The sequence below is a fragment of the Pollicipes pollicipes genome, unplaced genomic scaffold (assembly GCF_011947565.3).
Source record: "Pollicipes pollicipes isolate AB1234 unplaced genomic scaffold, Ppol_2.1 Scaffold_7262;HRSCAF=8765_pilon_pilon_pilon, whole genome shotgun sequence".
Taxonomy (NCBI): Eukaryota; Metazoa; Arthropoda; class Thecostraca; order Pollicipedomorpha; family Pollicipedidae; genus Pollicipes; species Pollicipes pollicipes.
This window is the reverse complement of record NW_023597055.1, coordinates 2,586,225-2,609,469: the sequence shown is the minus strand read 5'-3', so window position 1 is coordinate 2,609,469 and position 23,245 is coordinate 2,586,225. Positions and strand designations below refer to the sequence as shown.

The following is a 23,245-nucleotide window of genomic DNA, read 5'->3' as shown; positions in this document are numbered from 1 at the left end:
GCCGTGATGGGAAAGAAAGACAAATGCAGCGTCCATGGGACGATATGGCAGTAACTAGCTCCATACTGCATGCTTCCTTCGTGAAACGGATAATTTACTTCACGCAAGAATTTCAACGTAATCGCCAACATTGTTCACATATACTTTGAAGCTCTAAAGAAATCCGGGGAGGGCATGTCGTATACGAAAGCGAGATGGCCAGAGGTAATTTCTAAGCAAAATATCTGGGCACATGACACAGAACCGCTGATGTCACAATCACCTTAACATAATGCCCCGGCAGCATTTTATCATGGCTTCGGGCGGGCGGCAGACACATGCCGTGGCCCTCGGCAGACACATGCCCGGCCGTGGCCCTCGTAACTTTTTTTGGTGGGCGACGGCCTGGTCGCAGTCTACCTGTGGCTTAGCTGAGCACCAGCTGGGCGCATGTGTGGCAAATATCGGGCATCGGCGTGGCCTGGCAGGCGCTGGGCTCCAGCTGGGACGCAGCTTAAGGTGTATCGGCGTGGCCTGTCAGGCGCTGGGCTCCATCTGGTAGTCTGTCCGGCTCCATCTGGTACGCGCGCTGCATACCAATTGGCAAAAAGCCCATGTCAGGCATGGGCCCAGCGAGAATGCTGCGCAGCAGGGCGCGGCACGCGATGGGCTCTGACACGGCCTCGGCTGGGCTCGAACAGGGCGCCAGCTGGGCCGTGGCTACCCAAAGTCAGGCGAAACCTAGGCAGGGCTGAGCCTGGCCCAAGCCTTTTGTCCACGCCAACTGAAATACGCAATGCATACCACGCAATACTTACACTTTAAGTGTAACACTTATAGACTGAGACTGCCTTTGACTTACGTTTTGAGAGACTTACGTTTTAGAGACTTGAGACTTACGTTTTGAGTATCGGGTAGGGCCAAAATTGTTTTACTGTCCAAGATTTGGACCCTACAGGTACAGGTACAGTACAGGTTGCTTGAAGTGTGAAGTCAAGCCATAAAGGTACGCTTTTCACTTGAACATTTCTGTTGCACTTAGCATGATAAGAAAATGATCTGACCCCTATCAAACCGCTTATTTGAAAGAGTCATGCGATACTGGAAAGGGTGCCAACTATGGAAAGCATTACGCCTTTGAACAAGATGAGAGTGTATTGCGTGAACTTACCAGTCTTTTTCACTACATTTTTAAGGGTAATCTCGATATGTCGTCTTCCTATTCCGAACATGACATTCATGATACCCGTTTCCGAATAACAGTCATGACGTTTGGGCCCATGTTTACGAAAAACGTAATCGTTTGATAGGGCCTGCCGGTGGCGCGGGCAGGGAACGGGGCATAGGGTGAAAGACTAACAAGGCCGGCAGGAGGTCGTATTCAGGGGCGAAGGGCCGGGCACTCCAATGCCAGACAGAGAGCCCTGAGCGCTGATCAGGGTTGCCCCTGAGTTGATTAGGTCCTATATGTCGGTCAGGTACCGCCAGTAGCGCACAGTTGGCTCCGTGGCGGCATACACCTGAAGGTCCATTTACCAAGCAGGAAAAAGCCGAGTCAGCGTTTTACACTGGCCGGTACCCCCGCATCTATCAGGGGCCCACAGCGCTCCACATGAGGTCCTGTGTTCGCAGGGACCCCGAGTCGAAAAAGGGCGGTGTTCGAGGAGGCCCGGAAAGTTTGGAGGGCCCACCAGGACCGACGATCAAGGACCCGATTTGAGGGCATAGGGGCTTAAAGAGCTGGCTGTAGGTCACATAAGGAATCGCGCCCGGAGATTTGCGACCGGAACTATCAGTCCACAGCATCATCCACGCGTATTTTTACCTCAGGGCGGCTAAAGCGGAGACCCAGCGGAAAGAACAGACGATCAAGGGCCAAGTGTGATGTATTTCGTTAGTGTTAGTCAATTAACGGCCTCGCTGACACCGCCAAACCTGATTCAGCGGGCCGTCGTTGCTTGCACGCATTGGTCCGTCTGGACGATTATTCATTTCAGTTATTCCTGAGCGGCGCGCAGCAATGTCCACATCACTGCTTTTTTCGCTGGGGCAAATGCAGGGCTGCGAAGTTTGTGTGGTCCGGTTACTGTCTCTTAAACCATTGTGGGGGCCACATCACACTTGGAAGCCGGCTCAGAGTAAATATTCTCCTTCGCGGGCACTCTGACAATGCTGACGTTCGAATTCGTCACAATCGAGTCGCCATCACGACGTGGCGCGCAGGCGCAGCGGAGACTGCCGGCACTGAAGCTTCGGCGCACGTCCGCGCGGCGGCGTTTCAGCTGGCGCGCGGTGCAGCGTCCGCGCGGCGCCGTGACCGCTCGCTCCACCGGCCCAACTGCCGGCAGCCAGCCCACTCGCCCCACGCAGCCGGCGGAGCCATCTGTCGGCGACCAGGCACACTGGAGATGCGCGACGGTGCCGCCCTCGCAGCCGTGGCGCGGCTCCAGCCGGGAGACCATCAACTGGGGATCGGTTTTGCGGGACTGGCGGCGACTTCAGCTGCTGGCGTCGACGCACGTTCAGCACGCAGACGAAGCAGCCGAGCAGCAGCAGGCAGCAGGCCAGCGCGGCGATCAGTGATCCCAGCAGGAAGGCGGGGCAGCCGGCGGCCGGCGGCGGCGGCGGCGGCGGCATCGGCGGTGGCAGCTGCGGGCGCACTGGAACACGGCCGGCCGCGTCACGACACCCGTCACGGAGTCACCACAGACGTCACAGATATCACGCGGCCCGTGAGGCGCTCGTCATTTGACCTGGCGCATCCGTGACGTCACTTATCTCTGACATCACATCACCACCCCTCATGTGGTTATTCCTAAGCCATCTAATCGCTGATAGACACGACATCCTAACCTTAAAAAGATCTCATCACCTTCTCTGTCTCCCGGCCACATCAAAGATCCTTGTACGTTTTCAATGATTTATTGTTTCCTGAATCCTTCCCCTTATGGGAACAGAAAATTTGCGATACGGTGTCTAACCGCGCAGAACGTCTCACGGATCGAGCACCATGCTTCGCCGTATCGTTCAGGGAGATAGCCGGCCGCCGGCCGTGACGTCACAGGTTCGAACCGTACCCGGGGTGGGCCTGGTCGCGGCGGCGGACACTGACCTGGTGGGACGTCCGGCAGCAGCACGCTGAAGGCCAGGTCACGCCGCCAGTCGGTGCTGTTGCTGACCCGGGCCTCACGGCGGCGGCGGCGCCCGTAGCCCTGCCCTCCGTCCGGACAGGCCGTCTGAGGGCATCGGTCAGGTCAGGTCAGGTCAGGTCAGGTTAGGTCAGGTGAGATCAAGTCAGGTTAGATCAGGTTAGATGAGGTTGGCCAGGTCAGGTCAGATCAGGTCAGGTAAAGGCAGGTCGGGTCACGTCAGGTTGGGTCAGGTCATGACAGGTTGGTCAGGCCAGACAACACCGACGCCTGTCTGTGGTGAGAGGGCTGAATCATCGCACATCAGCGTCCACGTATGACAAGCTGGGCAGGTGGAGAGGGTCGGCCAGCTCCAGCATCTCTCCACCGATCGCTCGGACAAGTCTGGTCAATATTCATGGACGCCGGCTGAGGTAAGATTGATATGAGCGTGTTTGACACACCAAACGCAGAATATACCTTGCACTGCGTTGTGTGCATGGGTGGAGAATACTGCACCGCGGCGGCCACAATAGCTTGCATTGAAATGCTCATGACTACGATTTCCCAGTGGAAAAGCACCTCGTCTGGGAGGTTTTCCGACATCTTTTTCCAGCTTTGCCACTCAGCACTCTCCACCCTTCATTGCGTGGGGCACCCTCTCCACACCCCCGTTCCAGCGAAGGAGCCCCCCCCCCCCCCTCTCCTCCGTACCGGGGCACAGTCGATGGCCTCGACGCAGCCTGTGACGCCGGCCGACACCTGCAGCCGGTCCCCGGACCCCATGCCCTGGAAGGCGAACACGCGGAAGGCGAAGTTGCTGATCAGCTGGTTCTGCTGGTGGCGAGTCGGCTGGGCCGGCGCCACGATCTGGAACGAGAGGAGCGGTCAGCGGCGCTGGTGCCGCGGCGTCGGGACGGCGGCAGGGGAACAGCGGGTCAGCAGCACCCAGGCAGAGCTGCCGGCGAACGGCGGCCAGAACAGCGGGTCAACAGCACTCAGGCAGAGCTGCCGGCGGACGGCAGCAGGAGAACAGCGGGTCAACAGCACTCAGGCAGAGCTGCCGGCGGACGGCAGCAGGAGAACAGCGGGGTCAACAACACTCAGGCAGAGCTGCCGGCGGACGGCGGCAGAACAGCGGGGTCAACAACACTCAGGCAGAGCTGCCGGCGGACGGCGGCAGGACAGCGAGGTCACAGCACTCAGGCAGAGCTGCCGGCGGACGGCGGCAGGGGAATAGCGGGGTCAACAGCACTCAGGCAGAGCTGCCGGCGGACGGCGGCAGGGGAACAGCGGGGTCGACAGCACTCAGGCAGAGCTGCCGGCGGACGGCGGCAGAACAGCGGGGTCGACAGCACTCAGGCAGAGCTGCCGGCGGACGGCGGCAGGGGAATAGCGGGGTCAACAGCACCCAGGCAGAGCTGGCGTCGGGACATCGGCAGGGGAACAGCGGGTCAACAGCACTCAGGCAGAGCTGCCGGCGGGCGGCGGCAGGGGAACAGTGGGGGTCAACAGCACCCAGGCAGAGCTGCTGGCGGAACAGAAGACCACCGACAAGCACATCAGACCACCGGTCACGGCGTGGTGTGCCGGTGAACGTTAGGCGCCGTAAACGTTAACTCGTTGAAGTCAAATCGTCAGCGCTAAATCGTTAGCGTTAATTCGTTAACGCTAAATCGGTAAAGTTAGGCCGTTAACGTTCATCGCGAACGCTAAACATCAACGTTTAAAACCGCCCCGCGCGTCGCGTCTGACCATAGACACCATTTTGGACGTGCCGCGGGACCCCGACGAAACTACGAGCGCCCCTGGCGGCGGTACCTTGAACTCCGGGTTGCGACAGCCGCTGCTGAGGACGAGAGATACGCTGTCGGCCGTCTGGGCCACGCCGTCGGCGGTCACACGCTGCAGAAGCACGTCCGTCAGGCGGCTGAACCTCCAGCCTGCCGGCACGGCAAGGTCACGGGGTCGGGTCAGGTCAGGTCACGACAGGTGCGGCCACCAGTAGCTGAGACATGCACGGGCTTGGGGTGGATGGGGGCGTATGCACTCCTTCACTGGACACCTCACAGGTTCGGGACAGGAGGTAGCCCTCTTAAGCACCTTGCGGAGCAGGTAAATATATTTATATATATATATATATATATATATATATATATATATATATATATATATATATATATGTATATTTACCTGCTCCGCAAGGTGCTTAAGAGGGCTACCCTCCTGTCCCGAACCTGTGAGGTGTCAGGAGGGTAGGTATATATATATATATATACATATATATATATATATATATATATAGTATATATAGATATATATATATATATACATAGATAGATAGATAGATATACATCTCTCTCTCTCTTCTCTCTCTCTCCTCTCTCTCTCTCTCTCTCTCTCTCTCTCTCTCTCTCTCTCTCTCTCTCTCTCTCCTCTCTCTCTCTCTCTCTCTCTCCTCTCTCTCTCTCCCTCTCTATCTAGTGTATACATAGAATATATACATGTCAGCATTCGGCGCAAGCCACACCCACCCTTACTGCCCCTGCCATCTCCACTATCATTAGGGTCATAAACGACAACAGGTGGTCCGTGTGTCCGGGGTAACGCCGGGTCCGCGTGATCGGCACTGACCATCGTCGCTGCGGATAATGGCCCGCAGGTGGAGCTCCTCCCCGAGCGTGACGGCGTCGCCGGCCTGCACCACGGTGGAGAAGATGCCGGTGCCGGGCGTACGCCGGAACAGGGCGATCTCGCACTCAAACTGCTGCTCGCCGCCGCTGAACAGGGCCGGCGACTGCAGCTCGAGGCTGGCCGACGTGGCAGGCACGGCGCGGTGTCAGTGTGGCGGATACCTCAGTGAGTGTTGCAGACACGTGACATGTCGGCACGGCAGACACCAGCAGACAGCGTCAACACGGCGGATAGCACAGACACAGCGCGCCGTCCGCCGGCCAGGCAGATGCGGCAGACAGCACGTGTGGAACAGCGTGCCGCCATTACAGCGGATGTCACACAGCAGGCTCGGGCCGTCCCACACAGCAGACACAGCAGATGTGACGTCAGTATGACGTCGCCGCCGCCTCACCCGACGGTCGGGACGGCCAGCTGTTTGCCGCGGGTCTGCGTGGGGTCCTGAGGCCGGCACTGGATCTGGATTACGTCATCCTCGGGCAGTCGAATCCCGGCGATCACCGGGAACCGGATTGTCAGGCAGAGCCAGCGCTGTCGGCGGCAGTGACGTCGTCAAAACAGACGGCTGACGCGGGCGGACTTTGCCGGCCACACCAACACAGCAGCCACCACGACAACCATCCGCAGCAACAGCTGCTGCTGTGGATCTGGCGCAGATACAAGCAGCCTTCCCTCAGCCGCCGATGAGGCAGCGGCTCACTGCCCCCTGCCAATGACGCCTCATACGGGGATCGACGGTGCCGGCAGAGCCACTCTTACCTCGCCGCTGGGCTGGACGCAGCTCTCCACGCCGCAGGCCTCCAGGTTGGTGACGCTCAGCGTCAGCAGCCGGTCCTCCTCCGCCGACGTCAGTGTGCACACCGATGACGTCAGCGGGTTGACAGCCGGCCGCAGCGCCAGCACAGGTGGCGCCACCAGCGGGCGGCGCAGACGCAGGCGCGCCGTCAGCTGCTCCCGAGAGGTGCTCTGCAAGCAGCGGATGTCTGCCGCGCGAAGGGCGTCCGGTTAGGCGTGTGGTGTGGGATGGTGCCGGCCAGGGCTGGTGCCGGTTCAGGGCTGGTGCGAGTCACGACAAAGCATGGGCGGTGGGGGCATGCTCGTGCAAGTTGAGGACGGAGGGGGTCCTCTGCACGAGGTGATGTGTGGGTTCTCCAGTCCGGTAGCGTCGGCCCATTCCTTATGCGCTCAGTTTGGTGTTGCGAAGACAGAGGACGGATGTCCCCGAGGACGAAAAGCTGTGATGTCTGGGTGGGAGGGGGGACCGGGGCTACTTGAATGGCGTCGAGCACGGCTCGGTCTGTGCGAGACCATTCAGCTCTTTCGCACTTTTTGCGTCAGCATGCCTTACTTCACCCACACACGAGTTACCGTGGCACAGCCGTAGCTGCGCGCCTCACACGTACTCGAGGCCTGGAGGTTGCCCTGGCTCGGCGCCTCTGTGGGTGGCGGCGCCGGTGGCGATATCGTAGGTGGCGCTGTTGTCGGGACGGGTCCAGGTGGCGCCACCTCGGGGGGACTGGGAGGGTTCACATTCGCATTGGCGAACGCCAGCTCTTGCAGCAGAGCTGAAACAATATCAGCGGTAACGAGATTCCCCTCTTTACAGATTTACTGCAGCTGCCGGCAAGAATAAGTACGTACTGCAATAATCGATCGTTGCATGCGTTCGCGCGTTTCGCACGTTGTGGGTCGGGTCAGGTCGGGTCGAGACGCACCACATGCGCGCTCTCGCGGTTAGGTCGGCACCGTCGTTCCTGAATCAATACGCGAGGTAAATGAAATGACGTATATGATAGATCAGCGACTAACGTACGTGCAGTCGGCAACAGCATTTGGGCATATGTAGGCTCCCAATCGGAATAGACCTGTCAACTCTAGAATGCTTCTTGACTGGCTATATGAATTCCATCGGCTAATTCTGAAACCTCGTTCGAGCCTGTAGTACTACTTTTTGTGCGGACCGCCTAGCGATACTTCACTTTGATTTGACTATCTGCGGGGAATCGCAGTCAGTTGAGGGATGGGCATGGCCGCGCACATCTCATGCATACGGCAGACTTGACGTCATCCACCTACATGACGTCACTCGCCTCTGTGACATCACCCGCCTACCCGACTCTCGCGTCAAGAGAAGCGCCAAAGAGCAATAGCAGCTATCTAAAGTGGCACTAACGTGCGGGCGGTCCGACTGGCTGCGAGATGCGGCTTATGTGGCGCAGCGGCGGCAGAGTGGGGGCGCTGACGGCCACGACGGAGCGCGAGGCCGTGTAGACGGGACCGCGGGAGGGTGAGCGCAGGCTCAGCTGGGTCTGCAGCTGCGAGCTGAGGCGCCGCCCAAACTGCCGGCCCTGGCGCCGCCCCTGCGCTGCCTCCGTCACCTGGGGGCGGCGGCGTGTCGTGAGCGCGCCTGAGAGGGGTGGGGGCTCGTCACGAGTCCTTTGGGGAGGGGGAGGAGAGGGCAGGGCCCGACAGAACTCCCGGAAGATGTGACGTGATGAGGGAGCGCCTTGCCTTAGGTCTGAAGGGCCGCGTTTCTCATTGGCAAAGCACATTGGCAAGAGTTGCCATCTATGACGTCGCAAGTGCCTACGTCATACATAACCGACCATCCTCCAAGCCGTACGAACTATCGCGACGCACTTACCTCTGGCGGCATGGGTTACAACTCGTGGACAGCGTTTGGTAACGGGGAACGCGGCCCAGGAGCTATGGTGAAGGGCTCCTGTCGGCTCCTGGCTAGCAATGCCTGAGGCCAGTGGTGAGCCAGCCCGGACTGCGCGGAGCCTCAGCGTCGGTTGTTGGGAGAGGGGAGGTGGGAGGGGGGGGGGGAGGGGTAGACAGTCCCGTGCCGTCGGCGCTGCCACCAATATCAGTAAACGTACGTTTTCTGACGTGGCATTTGTCGGTGGTGTCTCCAGTGAGCTGTTAGTGGCGGCCGAGGCAGCAGAGATCACCAGGGCCTGAAACAAAGGCAATGCTGTCGGAATCTGTGCCTGGTCTTAGGCTAGTGCCATGGCACCAGGAAAAACGCGCACACCCAAGTACAAGGTTGTGCATATATACGGAGTACCTTGGACTGAACAGAAGACCATCCTTGATTGTGCAATCCTTCGGACGAATGTTCGTACCCAGAAGCACATTCCAATCTGATGCCGACATTTTCTGATTATCATATAGTTCTGGTACTTCTCCAGGTCCCGGCGGGAAAACGCCCCCGCCTTTGAGACCGGTGGTTATGGATTGAACGCACCTTGAAACTCCCGGTACCGCAGAGTTAAATTGCCGCTTACCTCAGCATGGCGCATTGTTCAGGTTGGTCACACATAATGTTCAGGAACAAATGACATGATCAAACACCTTTTATCCGTCTGTCAAATGTATGTGATTCTCGTCGCTGTCACTGGATTGTCTATTACGTGTTTGTGTCAAAATGCACGTTTTTGCCACGATGGTGATCGATGCTGTGCATGAAATACTGTTATCTACTGCTCTCGACATCGTTGGCCTTTCCTCCATGTCTGCGTGCGACTGGCCGGCGCCACCGTGACGCACCTCTGTCGGCATGCCTAGGGGTAACGCACCGCCCCGAGCCGTGACTGCTCTCCTCACTCAGACATGAATCATCGCCCCACTCGGCTTACATGCTGACACACTGTCCCGGGGCATGGTCTACCGCTACAGTAAATGCAGGGAGTTATTGGTCGTGGTATCAAGGCAAAAGTGGGAAAATGTGGCATACATGACCTGAACATTGACTTAATTATGAATACCGCCGGATGCCGGTGAGCTAGAAGAGAAGAGGTGAGCCTGCCAAAAATATATCCAATGCTGCTTTTTCAAGAACCAGGAGAAAGTCGTAACACCCAATAGCAGCTATTTGCTCACCCCCCCCCCCCCCCTATCCAAAACGACTTATTAATTAACAGCTTGGTTGTCCACATTTTGTAACGGTTCCTTATGCGTGGGCCCTATCTCTTTTTGACCGAGCCGTTATGGATTTAAACGTTGCCACAATGAAAGAACCGTCTGTGTGCGCGCGTATCCAATTAGAACCAATGCTGAAGAACTGCTTGAAAGTGGGTAAGTGGGTAAGTGGGGTGGGTTACCCACTTTCAATGCTGAACTTTCCAAAAAATTTACACCGTGCTGAAAAAATACGGTAAAATCGAAATGAACCAGGAGAAGACGGGTGATATCGCGTTCTAGAGTAAAAAACAAAAAAGTATTTTGCAGGCTTAATCCCTGAAGTCCAACATTAAGCAAGTACATTTTTATATCTCTATATCGATGCATCCGCCGATTTCCTGATGCGAATACAAAACAATCTGACAAAACATTTGTCAGCAGTAAACCGTATCTGTGTTGTATAAAACCAGGGGTATCTTGGCACTGCCTTCGAGCCTATGGCATGAAGCTCATTGTCTTCATCATGCATGTGCCTGGATTCCAAGAGTGGATCCCGGAACCTGTAGGAACACTGTAACGTCGGTATCAGGATTCCAGATCATGGAATCCGTACTTAGGGCTAAGCGAGCATTCGATAATGGTATCGTGCATAATCTGAATTCCATGGCTACAAAATGTCTTTTTCCCTATGGGGCATGCAATATGCTTCATTTCACCGATGCAGCGCAACGCATTTCAACCCTCACGTAAAACATCGGCAGCACCAAAGAGCCTCTGTAATAGATTTAAAGTCAGTTGAAGATCCCGTAACTGGGAGGGAAGATCTACGAGTGTGATTTGGACCGGCGAGATGTTGCTCACCGTTAGACTCGAGCCATTTTTTAAACATTTTTCTCTCCTTTCATTTTCGCCGTTCTAGGGTGCCGGAGAACGCGCTTTCGCGTTTTCCTTAGGCTCAAAACCTTCCGAAAACAGGCTGCACCCCTCACTGACGGCACCTCTGAACCGCCATTAGCGAAACGTGCCGAACATGACGGGTCTGCTGGTCCATGCACGTGCCGGCGATAGCAGACGGCGCAGTATCGCCGCTCTTCCGCTGGCCCATTCTGCGGGCACGGCGCCGGGTCGTTTTTGCCAGCTCTGCACGCCTGGCGAAGTCTGGCACGACACGCATCGGCTGGTCGGATAAGGTATCATTTCACGCGGATCGGTGCATGGTAATGCATTAGCGATGGCCCGGTGTTTCTGGGATCGCTGCTACCCGCAACGAAGCCTCCACGACGCAGTTCATCTTGGTGAGGTTTCTGGGAGAACTGAGGCGCTTTCCAGCTGCAGCGCCGTTCCATTAAGAGTTACGAGCTCATCCGTCGCTCATCAGACGGCGGGCCTCATCGCTCGGCTCTCCGTGTCCGCGGACGTGCGCCGCGGCAGAGCGGAAGCCAGCAGCCGGAGCGCGGCGCCCGTCCATTCCGGGCACGTGCGCCCTCCCGTCTCCCGGCTCCGAGACAGGGCGCCGCCGCCGAGCTCCGCGGCCATTGCCAGGCCGGCCACAGCGCGAGGCGGCCCATTGCGGACATAGCTGGCGTCCCGGCCCCACGGCCGCGTCACGTCCCGGTCGTCTCTCTGTATCGGCCGCCGGGTCACGGGACGACGTGGAAAATCACTACCGGCGCTTTTTCGACCGCCGTCGCGGACAAAAAGCATGAGGCGTGATCAGGTCGCGTTTCTGTGTGATTTGAAGGACTTGCCCGAGGCTAGGCCGGTCACGATGGGGGAGACCTCCGGAGGCCTGGCTCTGGTGGCGCAAACCGTATGTTCCGTACTAATCTGCCTTTACACGGTTCCCCTTTTCTGTGAAATGTCGGCTTGGCTGTCCCGTCTCTGATCTTCTGCTTTTTCTCCATTTCTCGGCCCCCTGTCGAGTTTCCCTTTATATCTATGTTTTGTTTAGTTAACCGTCCCTGCGACCCTACGGCCAGCCCGGAAACTGCTCCACCTTTGTTGTGTTCTGTGCGGGGCCGCGCCGCCCGGTAACCAGGCTGTTGTCTCGCGAGCGCCGCCAGGGAGAGGACGCGTATGTCCTCTTCCTGGCTCGATATTCAAACCTCAAAATATAGCATCAGCCGACGGATGCGTGTCGACGAACGACCGAACAATACTGAGCACCGTACATTGGGGAAACGGGTCACACTGGTGGACTGCGGCGTTGTAGCTCACTTTTTCTAGAGGTCCGACAGCTCGCCAGTAAGGAAATAGCAGTCAATTGACGTATTTACCCCTGTACACCGCAATGAAAGTGAGTAACTTCCGCAGTCAGACGCCTCAACGCTTTTCGGCCGACTGCTCACATAGAACTTTGCAGTCACCAGGACGCACGGAAAATAACTTGTAAAAAGCATGTATGGCGGCTTTTATAGGTTTTCCTTGTCACAATTCGCTCCCTTTGGTGAAATCCTGAGAGCATCACACAACAAGCCACAATCACGGTTGTCAAGAAGCCCGTAAGTCAAGTGTCAGGAAGGTGGATTAGTCAGCCAAACTACTCAGGCAAATCCTGCCGCTACCGCGGTACTATGGTCATAGAGCGAAACAACACACCGTTTAGAGGTCCACTCCATTGTTTCTCAAGCCAGGCGTCATTCCTGGCCTTTGCCAGCCCACGTAATTTACACTTGACACACGCTGTTCATTTCTGATACACTCACGGCCCACACATTCTATGTGAATGTGTGGGGCGTGTGAATGCCGTCATTCTAGCAAGACCACTTCACATTCAAAATGACGTCATTCTAGGATCACCTGCGACTGTTATTTCCAGCTTTGCTTGGAGGGCCAGACGCATTGACATTGACAACCTTGACACCGCATTGCTTGCACTGACAAGCTTGACACCGCACAGCTTGGAGGGCTAGACGGTTACCACCCCGACTTGTCAAGGCTTGGTTTGCTACGCCGTTCGGTAACAGCTCTCCGTGGACATAGGCCACCCGGGATCTTCCCGGGGCTGTTGCAGCCGGGGTCTGACGTCACACACCGTTAAGACGGCCGCCGGGGTCTGACGTCACACACCGTTAAGACGGCGAGCCGGGGGTCTGACGTCACACGCCGTTAAGACAGCTGGCCGGGGTCTGACGTCACACGCCGTTAAGACGGCCCGCCGGGGTCTGACGTCACACACCGTTAAGACGGCAGCCGGGGTCTGGCGTCACACGCCGTTAAGACGTCACCCGGGGTCTGACGTCACACACCGCTAAGACGGGCCGCCGGCCGGGGTACCTACCGGGCGGTTACATCGCTGGCCTTATACCACGTATTGCTTGGAACGCCTGCCTGGTGACTCCAGAGGAGGCTGTTACTTGGCTCCCAGCACCACGAGCCGTTTGGGGGAGCAGCCCGAGACCTGCCAGGGACAGTTACGTTACATTTACGGTCCTTGGTTACGGTTACGTTACGTTACGACGGAACGTACGTTTACGGTCACCTTTACGTTACGTTCTAAAGACGATACCACACAGTGCCACAGCGCAGCGCAGAGAGGGCCACACTGGGGCCCTTCCGAGGACCGGTACGTTTCAGATCTAACACCACGCCGCCTGGAACACCACTCTTTATCTCCCGGATCTGTTAGGGCAAAACTGTTATTGGGAAGCTCATGGCTGTTTGGAAAACATAGTCAGTTCGCTCCCTTCCCCTCCCTGGGCTGCGTTCAGAAGGACTTAAACCTCAACCCCGCTCAGCGTCGCCAACAGTAAATTATTGCTAAATCACTTCCACATTGTAACATTCATCAGGTTACACCTCGATAACCCGCGGCCGCCACGTCCGAGCACTGATGACGTCACACACTGAAGGCCACGCTGGGACCCCCCGGGACACCCGCACTTGAAACGGCGAACATGTGGTTCAGGATGCCGCCGCTTGGCGCCGGACAAAAAGCCGGAGACAAGCCGGGTCGACTCCAATCTACCCCCGTCGCGGTTTTTCATCGGCGCCGCCGCCGCCGCGCGGGATCAGCGCGCGCAAAAACGGATGGCCCGTCCGCGGTGACGGACGCCGACAACAAATGGGTCGGCAGTTTATGGGTCGCTGACCGGATTGGGGGCGGAGGGGGGCCGGGGTGCCTCGCGTGCCCGCTGACCGGCACCTGTCCGGCCGAGCAGCGATGGACGAGCTGCTCAAACACGGCGCCGGTGCCGACACGCCAGCAGATGGGCTGGTAACCATGGCGACCAGGGCCCACCGATCTGAAGTCGGCGCAGGTTCATGTTCGCGTGCGTGGGCGTTTATTGACGCCCACACTTAAGCAAAGCCCGAAATTATGCACGTGTCTCAAAGCTTACTTCAGCTACCAATGCTGTATTGCATAAGTAATGAACGTCCTTCGCTGTCAAAGCAAGAATAGAAGTAAAAACTCTGACGGCGAAGACGGATTCCCTAAACGGATCAGTTGCAAGCGTGATAACTTGTCTTGTCTCAGAAGCACTGCCTTAGAGGTCCTGTCCCCCGAGACCCTGTATCCTAAGCCTCGTCTCAGAGGGCCGCCTTAGAAGCCTCAAAACGGTCTACCCTCCAAAAAACTTACTTCAAATGTTCTGTCTTAGAGGCTTCGTCTCAGTCACGCGGTCTCGGAGGTCCCGCACCGGGGGCCCCGTCTCAGGAGGCGCCGTCTCAGCCACGCTGCCTTGGAGGCCTCGCACCAGAGGCCCCATCTCAGAGACTCGTCTCAGCCACGCTGTCTCGGAAACCCGCACTGAGCGACGGCTTCCAGCGACGGCCCTGAGCCCGTCGCTGACGACCGGGGCCACCACGCCCGCCGCGCAGTCAGCGCGGCTGGCGTGTGGCCCGGACCGGGGCGGCATAGCGCACAGTAGCTGACATCCGCGGCCCGTCGACGGCGCCCGTCTCTCCGGGCGGGGGACGTCGGCGACAGCCGCCCCCTCCCCAGACGGGCCCGGCGAACCATCCGAAATGCCGGGCGTCTGGGCTGCGACGGATCAAAGGCGGAGGGTGTTCTGGGTCGGCCCAAGGGGGGGGGGGGGGGGGGGTGAGTGTGACGATGGTTCGGGGAGATGTGGTTCGATGTGGCAGGTTCGTGGGAATTGAGTCGGACGAGATCATCGGTAAGATGCTGCATTGTGTTGCGTTGCCGTAAATGTTGAGGCAGATTGGAGGAAGTGATGAATGAACAAATATCGAGCAAACTAAAAAAAAGTCGTGGCTGGAACGGCGAATTTGAAATTTGGCAAAATTTGTTGGTTTTCAGCAAAGGTATGAAAAGCAGCCCTTTGTTCACCCACACGCGGTTGTAAGCTAGAGGCAGATGCTTTGACCTGACAGGCACTCTATACCGGCTCGAGAAATCCGGAAATCGTGAGAAATCTGGAGAAATCTGGAGAAATCGTGTCCAGAAAAAAACGAGAGCTGAACGCTTCCCTCCAGCTCCACATCCTCTGCCACCGCTGTGATGAAATGCCGGATACACAAAGTTGAGCGCCGCGACCTTACATGCCAGACATCGCTGGAACCACAGGCGAACAGTCGCACACGAAAGTCGAAAAGCATGAGAAACAGGACAGGACAGGGCCTGATTCAAGATAAAACGTCGGCAAACCGCCCATAGACGGCATACGATGCGTGTGAGCGAGCGATGCTCAACGTCTTCAGCGAACAGCCATTTTGCCATTTGCAGCCATTTTTCCATTGGCGTCCGTAGGCGTTGTGACGTGGGATAAAGCGAATACCCTTGATTGTCAGCAGGGTCGTCCCCGAGGTTGGACGCTTGAGGGGCTCAGCCAATGACCTAGCGTAGCTCACGCTCAAAAGGGATCATGAGTATCTACTAAGGAGTCAGGCTGTTGGAGCGGCGAGATCATCGCTACCACCACGCAGGACGCCGGTGAACAGGTTGTCCCTAATCGGCCCTGACTGTAAGCAGATAATCCCTAATTGTCCCTGACTGCCAGCAGATTATGCCTAATCGTTCCTGACTGTTAGAAGATAATCACTAATCGGCCCACACTGTCAGCAGGTTATCCTTAATCGGCCCTGATGTCAAAGATAATCTCTTATCGGCCCTGAATGTTAGCAGATAGTTCCTAATCGGTCCTGACTGCCAATGGGTTATCCCTAATCGGTCCTGACTGTCAGCAGATAATCCCTAACCGGCCCATTCTGTCAGCGGGTTATCCCTAATCGGTCCTGACTGTTAGCAGATAATCCCTAATCGGTTCATACTGTCAGCACGTTATCCCTAACCGGTCCTGACTGTCAGCACGTTATCCCTAGCCGGCCCTTACTGCCAGCAGGTTATCCCTAATCGGTCCTGACTGTAAGCAGATAATCCCTAATCGGTCTAAATTGTCAGCAGGTTATCCTTAACCGGCCCTGACTGTCAGCACGTTATCCCTAACCGGCCCTGACGGTCAGCAGGTTATCCCTAATCGACCCTGCTGCTTCGCAGAGCAAGCCGCTCCTCGTTGCACTCGATCATCGCATGCGTGCCCTGCATTCAATTTCTGAGCGTTTGTGAGGGCCGCTTTACACAGGTCAGCACATAAAGCTAAAACATCAGTTGATGATACCGTTCGGACCGCTTGAAATTGACGTTGCTTTGGTTGAAATGTGTACAAGTCATATTCAACAGGGTAATATAATAAATACCCTTCGCTCAAGTAAATCAGAGCCCACAAATGTCTTGCAGATCTGAAATTGACAGGGAGGAAAGCGAATACTGGGACCGAATTGGGCTTAAAATTCTGTCCGTTCGATGGAGAGTCAAATAAGGTTATCTGAAATCAAAACCCTGTTTAAAGGTTGGAGATCCCCTTTAATCGAGGCAGTCAGAATAGAGAAATGTCCAAACACCCCGTCATTCAGCATATCACTCGCGAAGGCCCCCAGGCTATGGCGGTGAACGACGTCATTTTTGATCGGTTGTCGTCTTTGATCCCTCCCTTTTGTCTCATTCCAGAGGTAATTAGTGGCACAAATTATGCTGTGATACATTTCACACCTCGCTCTGACAGCCGTCAGGCGATACAGGTCTTTTATGATGACAGTAATTATTTAAGTTTAGTCGGCGCCGCCACCGCCGAGTCGTTAAGCGTCATTAGCGATGTTATCGCCGGCGGGCATCCGGCAAAGTTAGGTCACCTCCGCTGCATTCCGCGCGGGTCAGGTCAGCACGGCTCTCGAAGTTCATCTTCGGAGCACTGACGCGCGACACCCACTTTCAAGGAAAACGGACACAGCCGGAGCCTGCGGCCGGCCATCGCCACACGCCCCGCCCGTCCGCGCGCGCCTCCCGCGGGTGCGGCCCGCGCGCGCGCTCTGATCCGCTGACGAGGCCGTCACGGCGCCGATCCGATAGCTCGTCACGTGGTCAGTGAGTCGTCAGGGAAGCGGAGAAGCACCCGGAGAAGCGGCGCCGGCCTGGAATTGGGCCAGGCGCCGGCCGGGCGCGGCGCGGCGCCCGGGCCGCCGCCGGCGGGGCGCTGGCAGGGGCATGACTTCAAAAGCCAGCATCACGCGAGTGACATTCTTCGGTAATTTTCTGGTGAAAGAACTGGGAATGACGACGCACCAATTCCGAGCATGATCGGCACGCGGGATGGTCTGATTTCGGGCACGGTAGCGGGTTATGGGGCCCGACAATGCACGGGCCCATGCCTCGGCGACCTTTTTGGTAGACTCGTACACTTTTGATGGAGGAAATGAGGTACCCGCGAGATTAGAGGTGAGCTTTATGTCATTGACATATGCTGATTTGGCTCGATACAGAAATCTGAAACTAAGAATTTTGAGCCAGTGATGACACACGCAGGACCATACAGCTGGCATTACACGGTTATAATCAGGAGCGGATCCCCAGAATGGGGTCAGGGCACGGGGTCATGCACTCTGCCTGGGGCATGCGTGACTGGTCACTCCAAGGGCATATTTGGTTCACAAGATATTGAAGTCGTTGCTGTCATACCTGCCCCTGACTCACGAAATTCACAGAAGAGAATGTTTTTCCTAGAAGGTATGGTGCTGTGGCTTGCTTTGAAGAGCATCACATGGTTCTGATCAGGGGTCCTATCGGGCCTCGTGGCCTGTGGAGGGGGGGGGGGGAGAGGAATCAGACCCACTTGGAAAGCATCCTACAGCTCTGGTTAGGGGTCCTATCGGGACTTGTGGCCTGTGGGGGGGGGGGGGGGGGGGGATCAGACCCACTTGAGTTAGTTATTGGTGTTGGACGTGACGCCCGCTGAGGTCATTTTTGCGAATAATTAGACCGATTGTAGGCCCTCGAAAGACATGCACCTACGTCGTCATCGGGGCTTTACGACGTAGTCAGCTGCTGAGGTTGTATGGCGTCGCCTGCCGCTCACCCTGGCGCGACAGGCGGGCACCGCGAGTATGCACCTACTTGGGCCCCTATTATGACGTATTCTCGGATCTTCCATATAGGTCACGGCGTCGTCAATTTGATGCCGATACGATCTTTCTCCTGTCGTTAAAAACGCGTCGTTTCCCTTTAAATGTTACCGAACGCACGGTGCAAACAAGTGCACAAGCCGCACAAGAGTGCGCAAATACACAAAGCGCACCGGGTCTCTGCGTGCTGGAACGAGGCCGACAGGCTTTGGCCAGCAGAGGCCAGCTTCCGGCGGAGTCGGCGTCTCCCGAACGGAGGAGCCCCGTCTCGGCTGATTGGGGACGGGACGGCTGTCGGAACACGATCTCCGTGCACGCCAACCGCCCGGCCAACGGCGGCCGATCAGATCGGGACGCTGTTGACACAGATCGGTCGCTGATTGGCGGGTCGGCCTAACGCAATGCTGATGTCACGGCTGAAGTAAGCGCAGTCTTCGGGATCAGGAGCGGCTTGCCAGCGAGGCGAGGCGTCGTCACTTGTAAATTGTGATGCAGTAATCGGGCATCCTCAGGAATCTAGATCATCAAGGCCCATCAAATCCTCCGTAACCTGTGTACACGCCGGCATGAAAACGGCCAAAACCGGATTTGGGTACGAAAAACGTTATATTTTACGACGCGACAGCGTGTCAAAACGGAATAAGCAACACGGGCACTTCGAATTGTGAAGTGTAAGCACGCGGACCAAGGTGCAAAAAAAAACATTCAGCTTTCGTTTTGTAAACCATCCGTGAGCAGAGCGTGCTGGAGGAGCTGGCCCATCTTTAGGATGTGGGCATGCTCAAAAAGCGTGGGTGAGAAGTTCGTCAGCTTCTCGATTAGTTTTATGGGGCATTGTCCAGGTTCTGGGGTTACCAAGATACTGGAGTCAGGCCCCTGTTTTGATGGCAAATAGCGCACCTCGATTGGAAATACTGGAATTGAAATGAACGTTTTTGCGATGGGACAAAGGTTACCAAATCCTTCTACGTACTCTTGCTCAGCTGAAAGAGTCCGCAATAAGTGTTTATTTGACCTCTCAGAGACGCTCCCATAAGCCAGTGCCAGTCCACAGCAGCGCGTTTTTGGTGTGAGACGCTTTCAGCCATCGCATAACTGTGTTAGGTAACAGGGGGAGGGTTTTTTTTGTTATTCTCAGGAAGCCATGTTGAATTTGAGATATCTTGTAGCTGCTTTCATTGACGAAATGCACTGCTCTCTGTTACGCAAGTTTTTATGCTTCCTCGGATATTTGGGATGGATGACTTTGGCGTCAGAGTCCAATGTAACCACAACTCGTTAAGAGGCTTCCAGTATCATTATCGCAGCAGAGCAGTTCCAGTTCAGCTGAGTGTGTGGCGAATTTTGTACAATACCACAGCTATAGCTATTTGGCCTACCAAAAACAACCTTTCCGCGAAATATGTAGGAAGTTACGTCATACTCCAATCATGGATTTGGAGCCGTTGCCAATTTCTGGAAGCTTTCCCCCACGATTTCTGCGAAGTTTTGACTTAAGCATGAGAACAACGTCAAGCGGGAAAACTTGGCGGCGCTTTCAGTGAGGAAGCGCGTTGTTCCTAACATTACGACCGAAGACAACCGCAAAAGTGGTTGTTAGGCCACCTCCGCTGTGGTCAAAGTGGCAAAGTTAGGCCATGTTAGTTAGTACAAAAGTGGCAAAGTTAGGAAACCTCCGCTGCATTCCGTGCGGGTCAGGTCAGCACGGCTCCGGCTGTGTCCTTTTTTTTTTAAAGTGGGCGTCGCGCGTCAGTGCTCCGGAGATGAACTTCAAAAAGTGGCAACATGACAGGTTTGAAAATGTGGAGGCTTTCGAAGATCATCTCTGGAGCTAAAATGTTTCTCTTTCTATGGAAAAATAATTCCGCAAACTCTTTTTGGTGGTTTAATCCATTCCGCTGACAAGGACAAGTGAGCGTGGTCGGATCCGCAGTTCCCCGCGGCGATTTGCACCCCAGAACAGCATTCAGTTCGAACAGCAACAATTCACTACAGTTCAGTTCAGTTCAACATTTCGAACAGAACAGCATCGTTCGCTACAAACGGCTTCTTGCACCAGGACATCATTCCAGAAAAAGCCTTCTTGTTTTCAGGTCTTTCAGGAAAGGTGAACCTGCTGCTTTTCTGATTATCGTGAATGGCTATGCACAAGGCTTTTCACCAGGAGATGGTGCAGGGAACCACTTGTAACGACGGCCATCGGATGGAGTCGTGCACTCGGAGCGACGGCACGAGCGGACGCAGCCAGCCTGGACACACACAAGGGGACACCCCACTCACGAAGATGGAGTCGTTCGCTCGGAGCGAGTCACGAGCGGACGCAGCCAGCCTGAGACACACACAGGAGACACCTCCACTCACGAAGATGGAGTCGTTCGCCTCAGGAGCGAGGCACGAGCGGACGCAGCCAGCCTGATACACACACAAGGGGACACCCCACTCACGAATGATGGAGTTCGTTCGCCTCGGAAGTGAGGCACGAGCGGACGCAGGCCAGCCTGAGGCACACACAAGGGGAGGTTTTCTGACGGAGATGGAGCTGGACAACTCCGGAGTGAGTCGCACGAGCGGACGCAGCCAGCCCTGAGACACATCACAATGGGACACCACTGACGGAGAGGGAGCCGTGTGCGTGAGGCATGTCCTGGGCGACAAGCTTTGCGCAGAGTGTGCTATGTAAACAGCAAACACGTGCCCAGTAAGGCCGCATTCTGCGCCGCCGTATTGAAAAACACGCTCTCGATGGAGTACTACGGACTTCAGATGCATCTTCAAGTGGTGGAGGAGAGGGAGAGGGGGGGGGGGGGGGGGGCACACACGCCCGCCCCTTATCAATTTTTTTTCAAATATCTATATGCATATGAATGAATATTGACAATGTAAAAAAAATGATGTAGGCGCAAACACAGATGAGTGGATTGAAAAACGTCATGTTGATGCACGCCTCGTGAGGAATCCTACGCGTTCGCAGTGCGCTAAAATAAGCATTTCATCTAAAAATAGGAGGCGCCGTCTCACTTTGAAGTCCTGCATACGCCATGAGGGAGTCTCGGGAGAGGATGTAGAAAAAACATTGCTTTGCTAGGTGTTTTTATGATGTTTACGTGCGGATCATCGCAGCAGGGTCATCACCAGAAGCTTTTTATGTAGCTTACATGCATGGATAGAAGTTAAACTCTTACGTCATATCTTATGATAATGTATTAGGCACTCGCAAGAGCAGTATACTTTCGCAGTGGGCCACGCCAAATCTATAAAATAAAATATACGCCCAAAAGTTCGTGTGCCTTCTCCGAACCCAACTCACATCATCATGTGTAAATGCAAACGTTAACTGTTCACGATTTTTTGCATGCCAAGCGCCGCCGGCGACCTTGCCTTCGCACAGGGGATGGGGGTCCGACGCCTTCAAGAGTCGATGACCCCACCCTGGACCCCCCCCCCCCCCACACACACACAGTCCAGATAACATGGTTTGTGCCATGAAAGCTTTGTACATTGGTGGGCGCCAGCATTTTGGAGTTCTTGAATTACAGCTGTTTAAATTTACATTTCTTTGCGGTCATATTCTTTGTTGATGTGCATCTGTTGATGTGAAATGAGTCGGTGTTTGTTCCCGTCCGCCTACAAAGACTGAGCACGTCTGTGCTGGATGGACATCGACACACCTCACTTTTCCATGCATAAAGGATAATAAATTCACGTTCAGCTCCTTCTCTAGTTGTCTTAGCTGACACCATAATTTTGACCATTTCTCATTTTTAGGAGACTTTTAATGAATGTGCACAGCATTTCACAGAAATGGTGGCCAGCAAAAACATTAAACTCAGAGCGTAGTTTGCTATAAACAGCAAAAGCTTACATCGAAGATGACAAAGTTGCAACGAAAATTACCAAAACAATCCAGACACCCAGACACACATGGTTTGGATGCATGTGACAAGATGCAATAATTGCCCCCATAAGAGCGAGAGTTCGTCACAAATGCACTGCTGCAGGTGGAATTCCATCCCGCGATCCCACTTCATCTTACATCCCAACCGAACTGACCTATTCGTTTTATCGTCTGCGACAGTTCTCTACTAGATGGATCGCCCCAAAGCTCCCTACTAGACGGATCGCCTCGAAGTTCATGACATTCTGAACAATGTGGAATATTGGTCATGCATATGGTGTACGCGCGCCTTTATCAGACCAAACACATATGTACACTAAGTCTTTTCATGTCTAACTAAGACAATCTAAATTGTGAGGTGACAGCCTGTGTCATTTACCGATACGACATTCAAGCCAGATCGCGGTAAAACGCACGCACGGACCAGGGTTGTGTGAGCATGCCTTACTAATTGCAAACAAAAACAATACGGTATCGTACGTCTTTCTTGAGCTCGACGGTGACCATCAGCTACGTTTTATGGCGAAAGGAACGCTGCGTGAATTAAAGCATGCAATGTCAGACACTTCCGAGGTCAAATGTGGCGTATTGCAAGTCGTGCATGATTTACCACGATCTACTCACCACCAAAACGAGCGTCGTCGCTTGATGCATGGCGGGGCGGCCTTGCAGGTGATCTCGTGCTGTCCGCGCCGGTTCGACACTGTCGACCCTCCATCATGTCAGCCACACCTCCCACTCTGACCCACAAACCCAGTCCCATCTTCGCCCCGAGGACCTCAAAACCCTCTTAATCCGCGCCGTACACGCGGCCGTGCATTCCGGCCGGCAGCCCGCCACGCGCCGCTGATTGGCCGCCGGCCGGGCCGCCGACCAATCAGCGGACAGCCCGCTCATGCGCTTCCCGCACGGAGTCAGGAAGGCGCCGTGAGCGTTGATGGGCGGGTGACAGCGCACGGGGGGTGCCGGAGACAGCCGAGACGGAGTTCTATCAAGCCGGGATCTAGACGGCGCCGACCGCTGAACAGGAGGAGATCAACAGGGATAGAATGACCAGCCGAGGGCGGGGGAAGACCGCTGTCCAACTGAGGGTGTCCTGGCCGTAGACGTGAACGCAAAATGTGGTGTGGTAGATGCGGTTACAAGCAAGCCAGCGCCCATCGAAGTTAATGTGATTTGAAGGCCTAGCCGCAGAAAGCTGCTCGTCCTGGCAGCCTTGACGAGC

The 23,245-nt window shown here is 55.6% G+C and overlaps 1 protein-coding gene across 1 annotated transcript; it reads right to left on the bottom strand.

Annotated features, from left to right (window-relative positions):
• Positions 1-2,184: 2,184 nt before the first annotated feature.
• Positions 2,185-22,760, bottom strand: LOC119114069 (uncharacterized). The gene is made up of 11 exons (XM_037238292.1): positions 22,645-22,760; positions 8,684-8,761; positions 7,975-8,179; positions 7,205-7,366; positions 6,561-6,784; positions 6,196-6,332; positions 5,742-5,917; positions 4,929-5,050; positions 3,822-3,977; positions 3,092-3,215; positions 2,185-2,261 (listed from the first exon to the last, which is right to left on the bottom strand). Exons 1-11 carry the CDS (start codon positions 22,672-22,674, stop codon positions 2,185-2,187), a joined length of 1,491 nt encoding a protein of 496 aa, XP_037094187.1. The 5' UTR covers positions 22,675-22,760.
• Between the last annotated feature and the right edge of the window lie 485 nt (positions 22,761-23,245).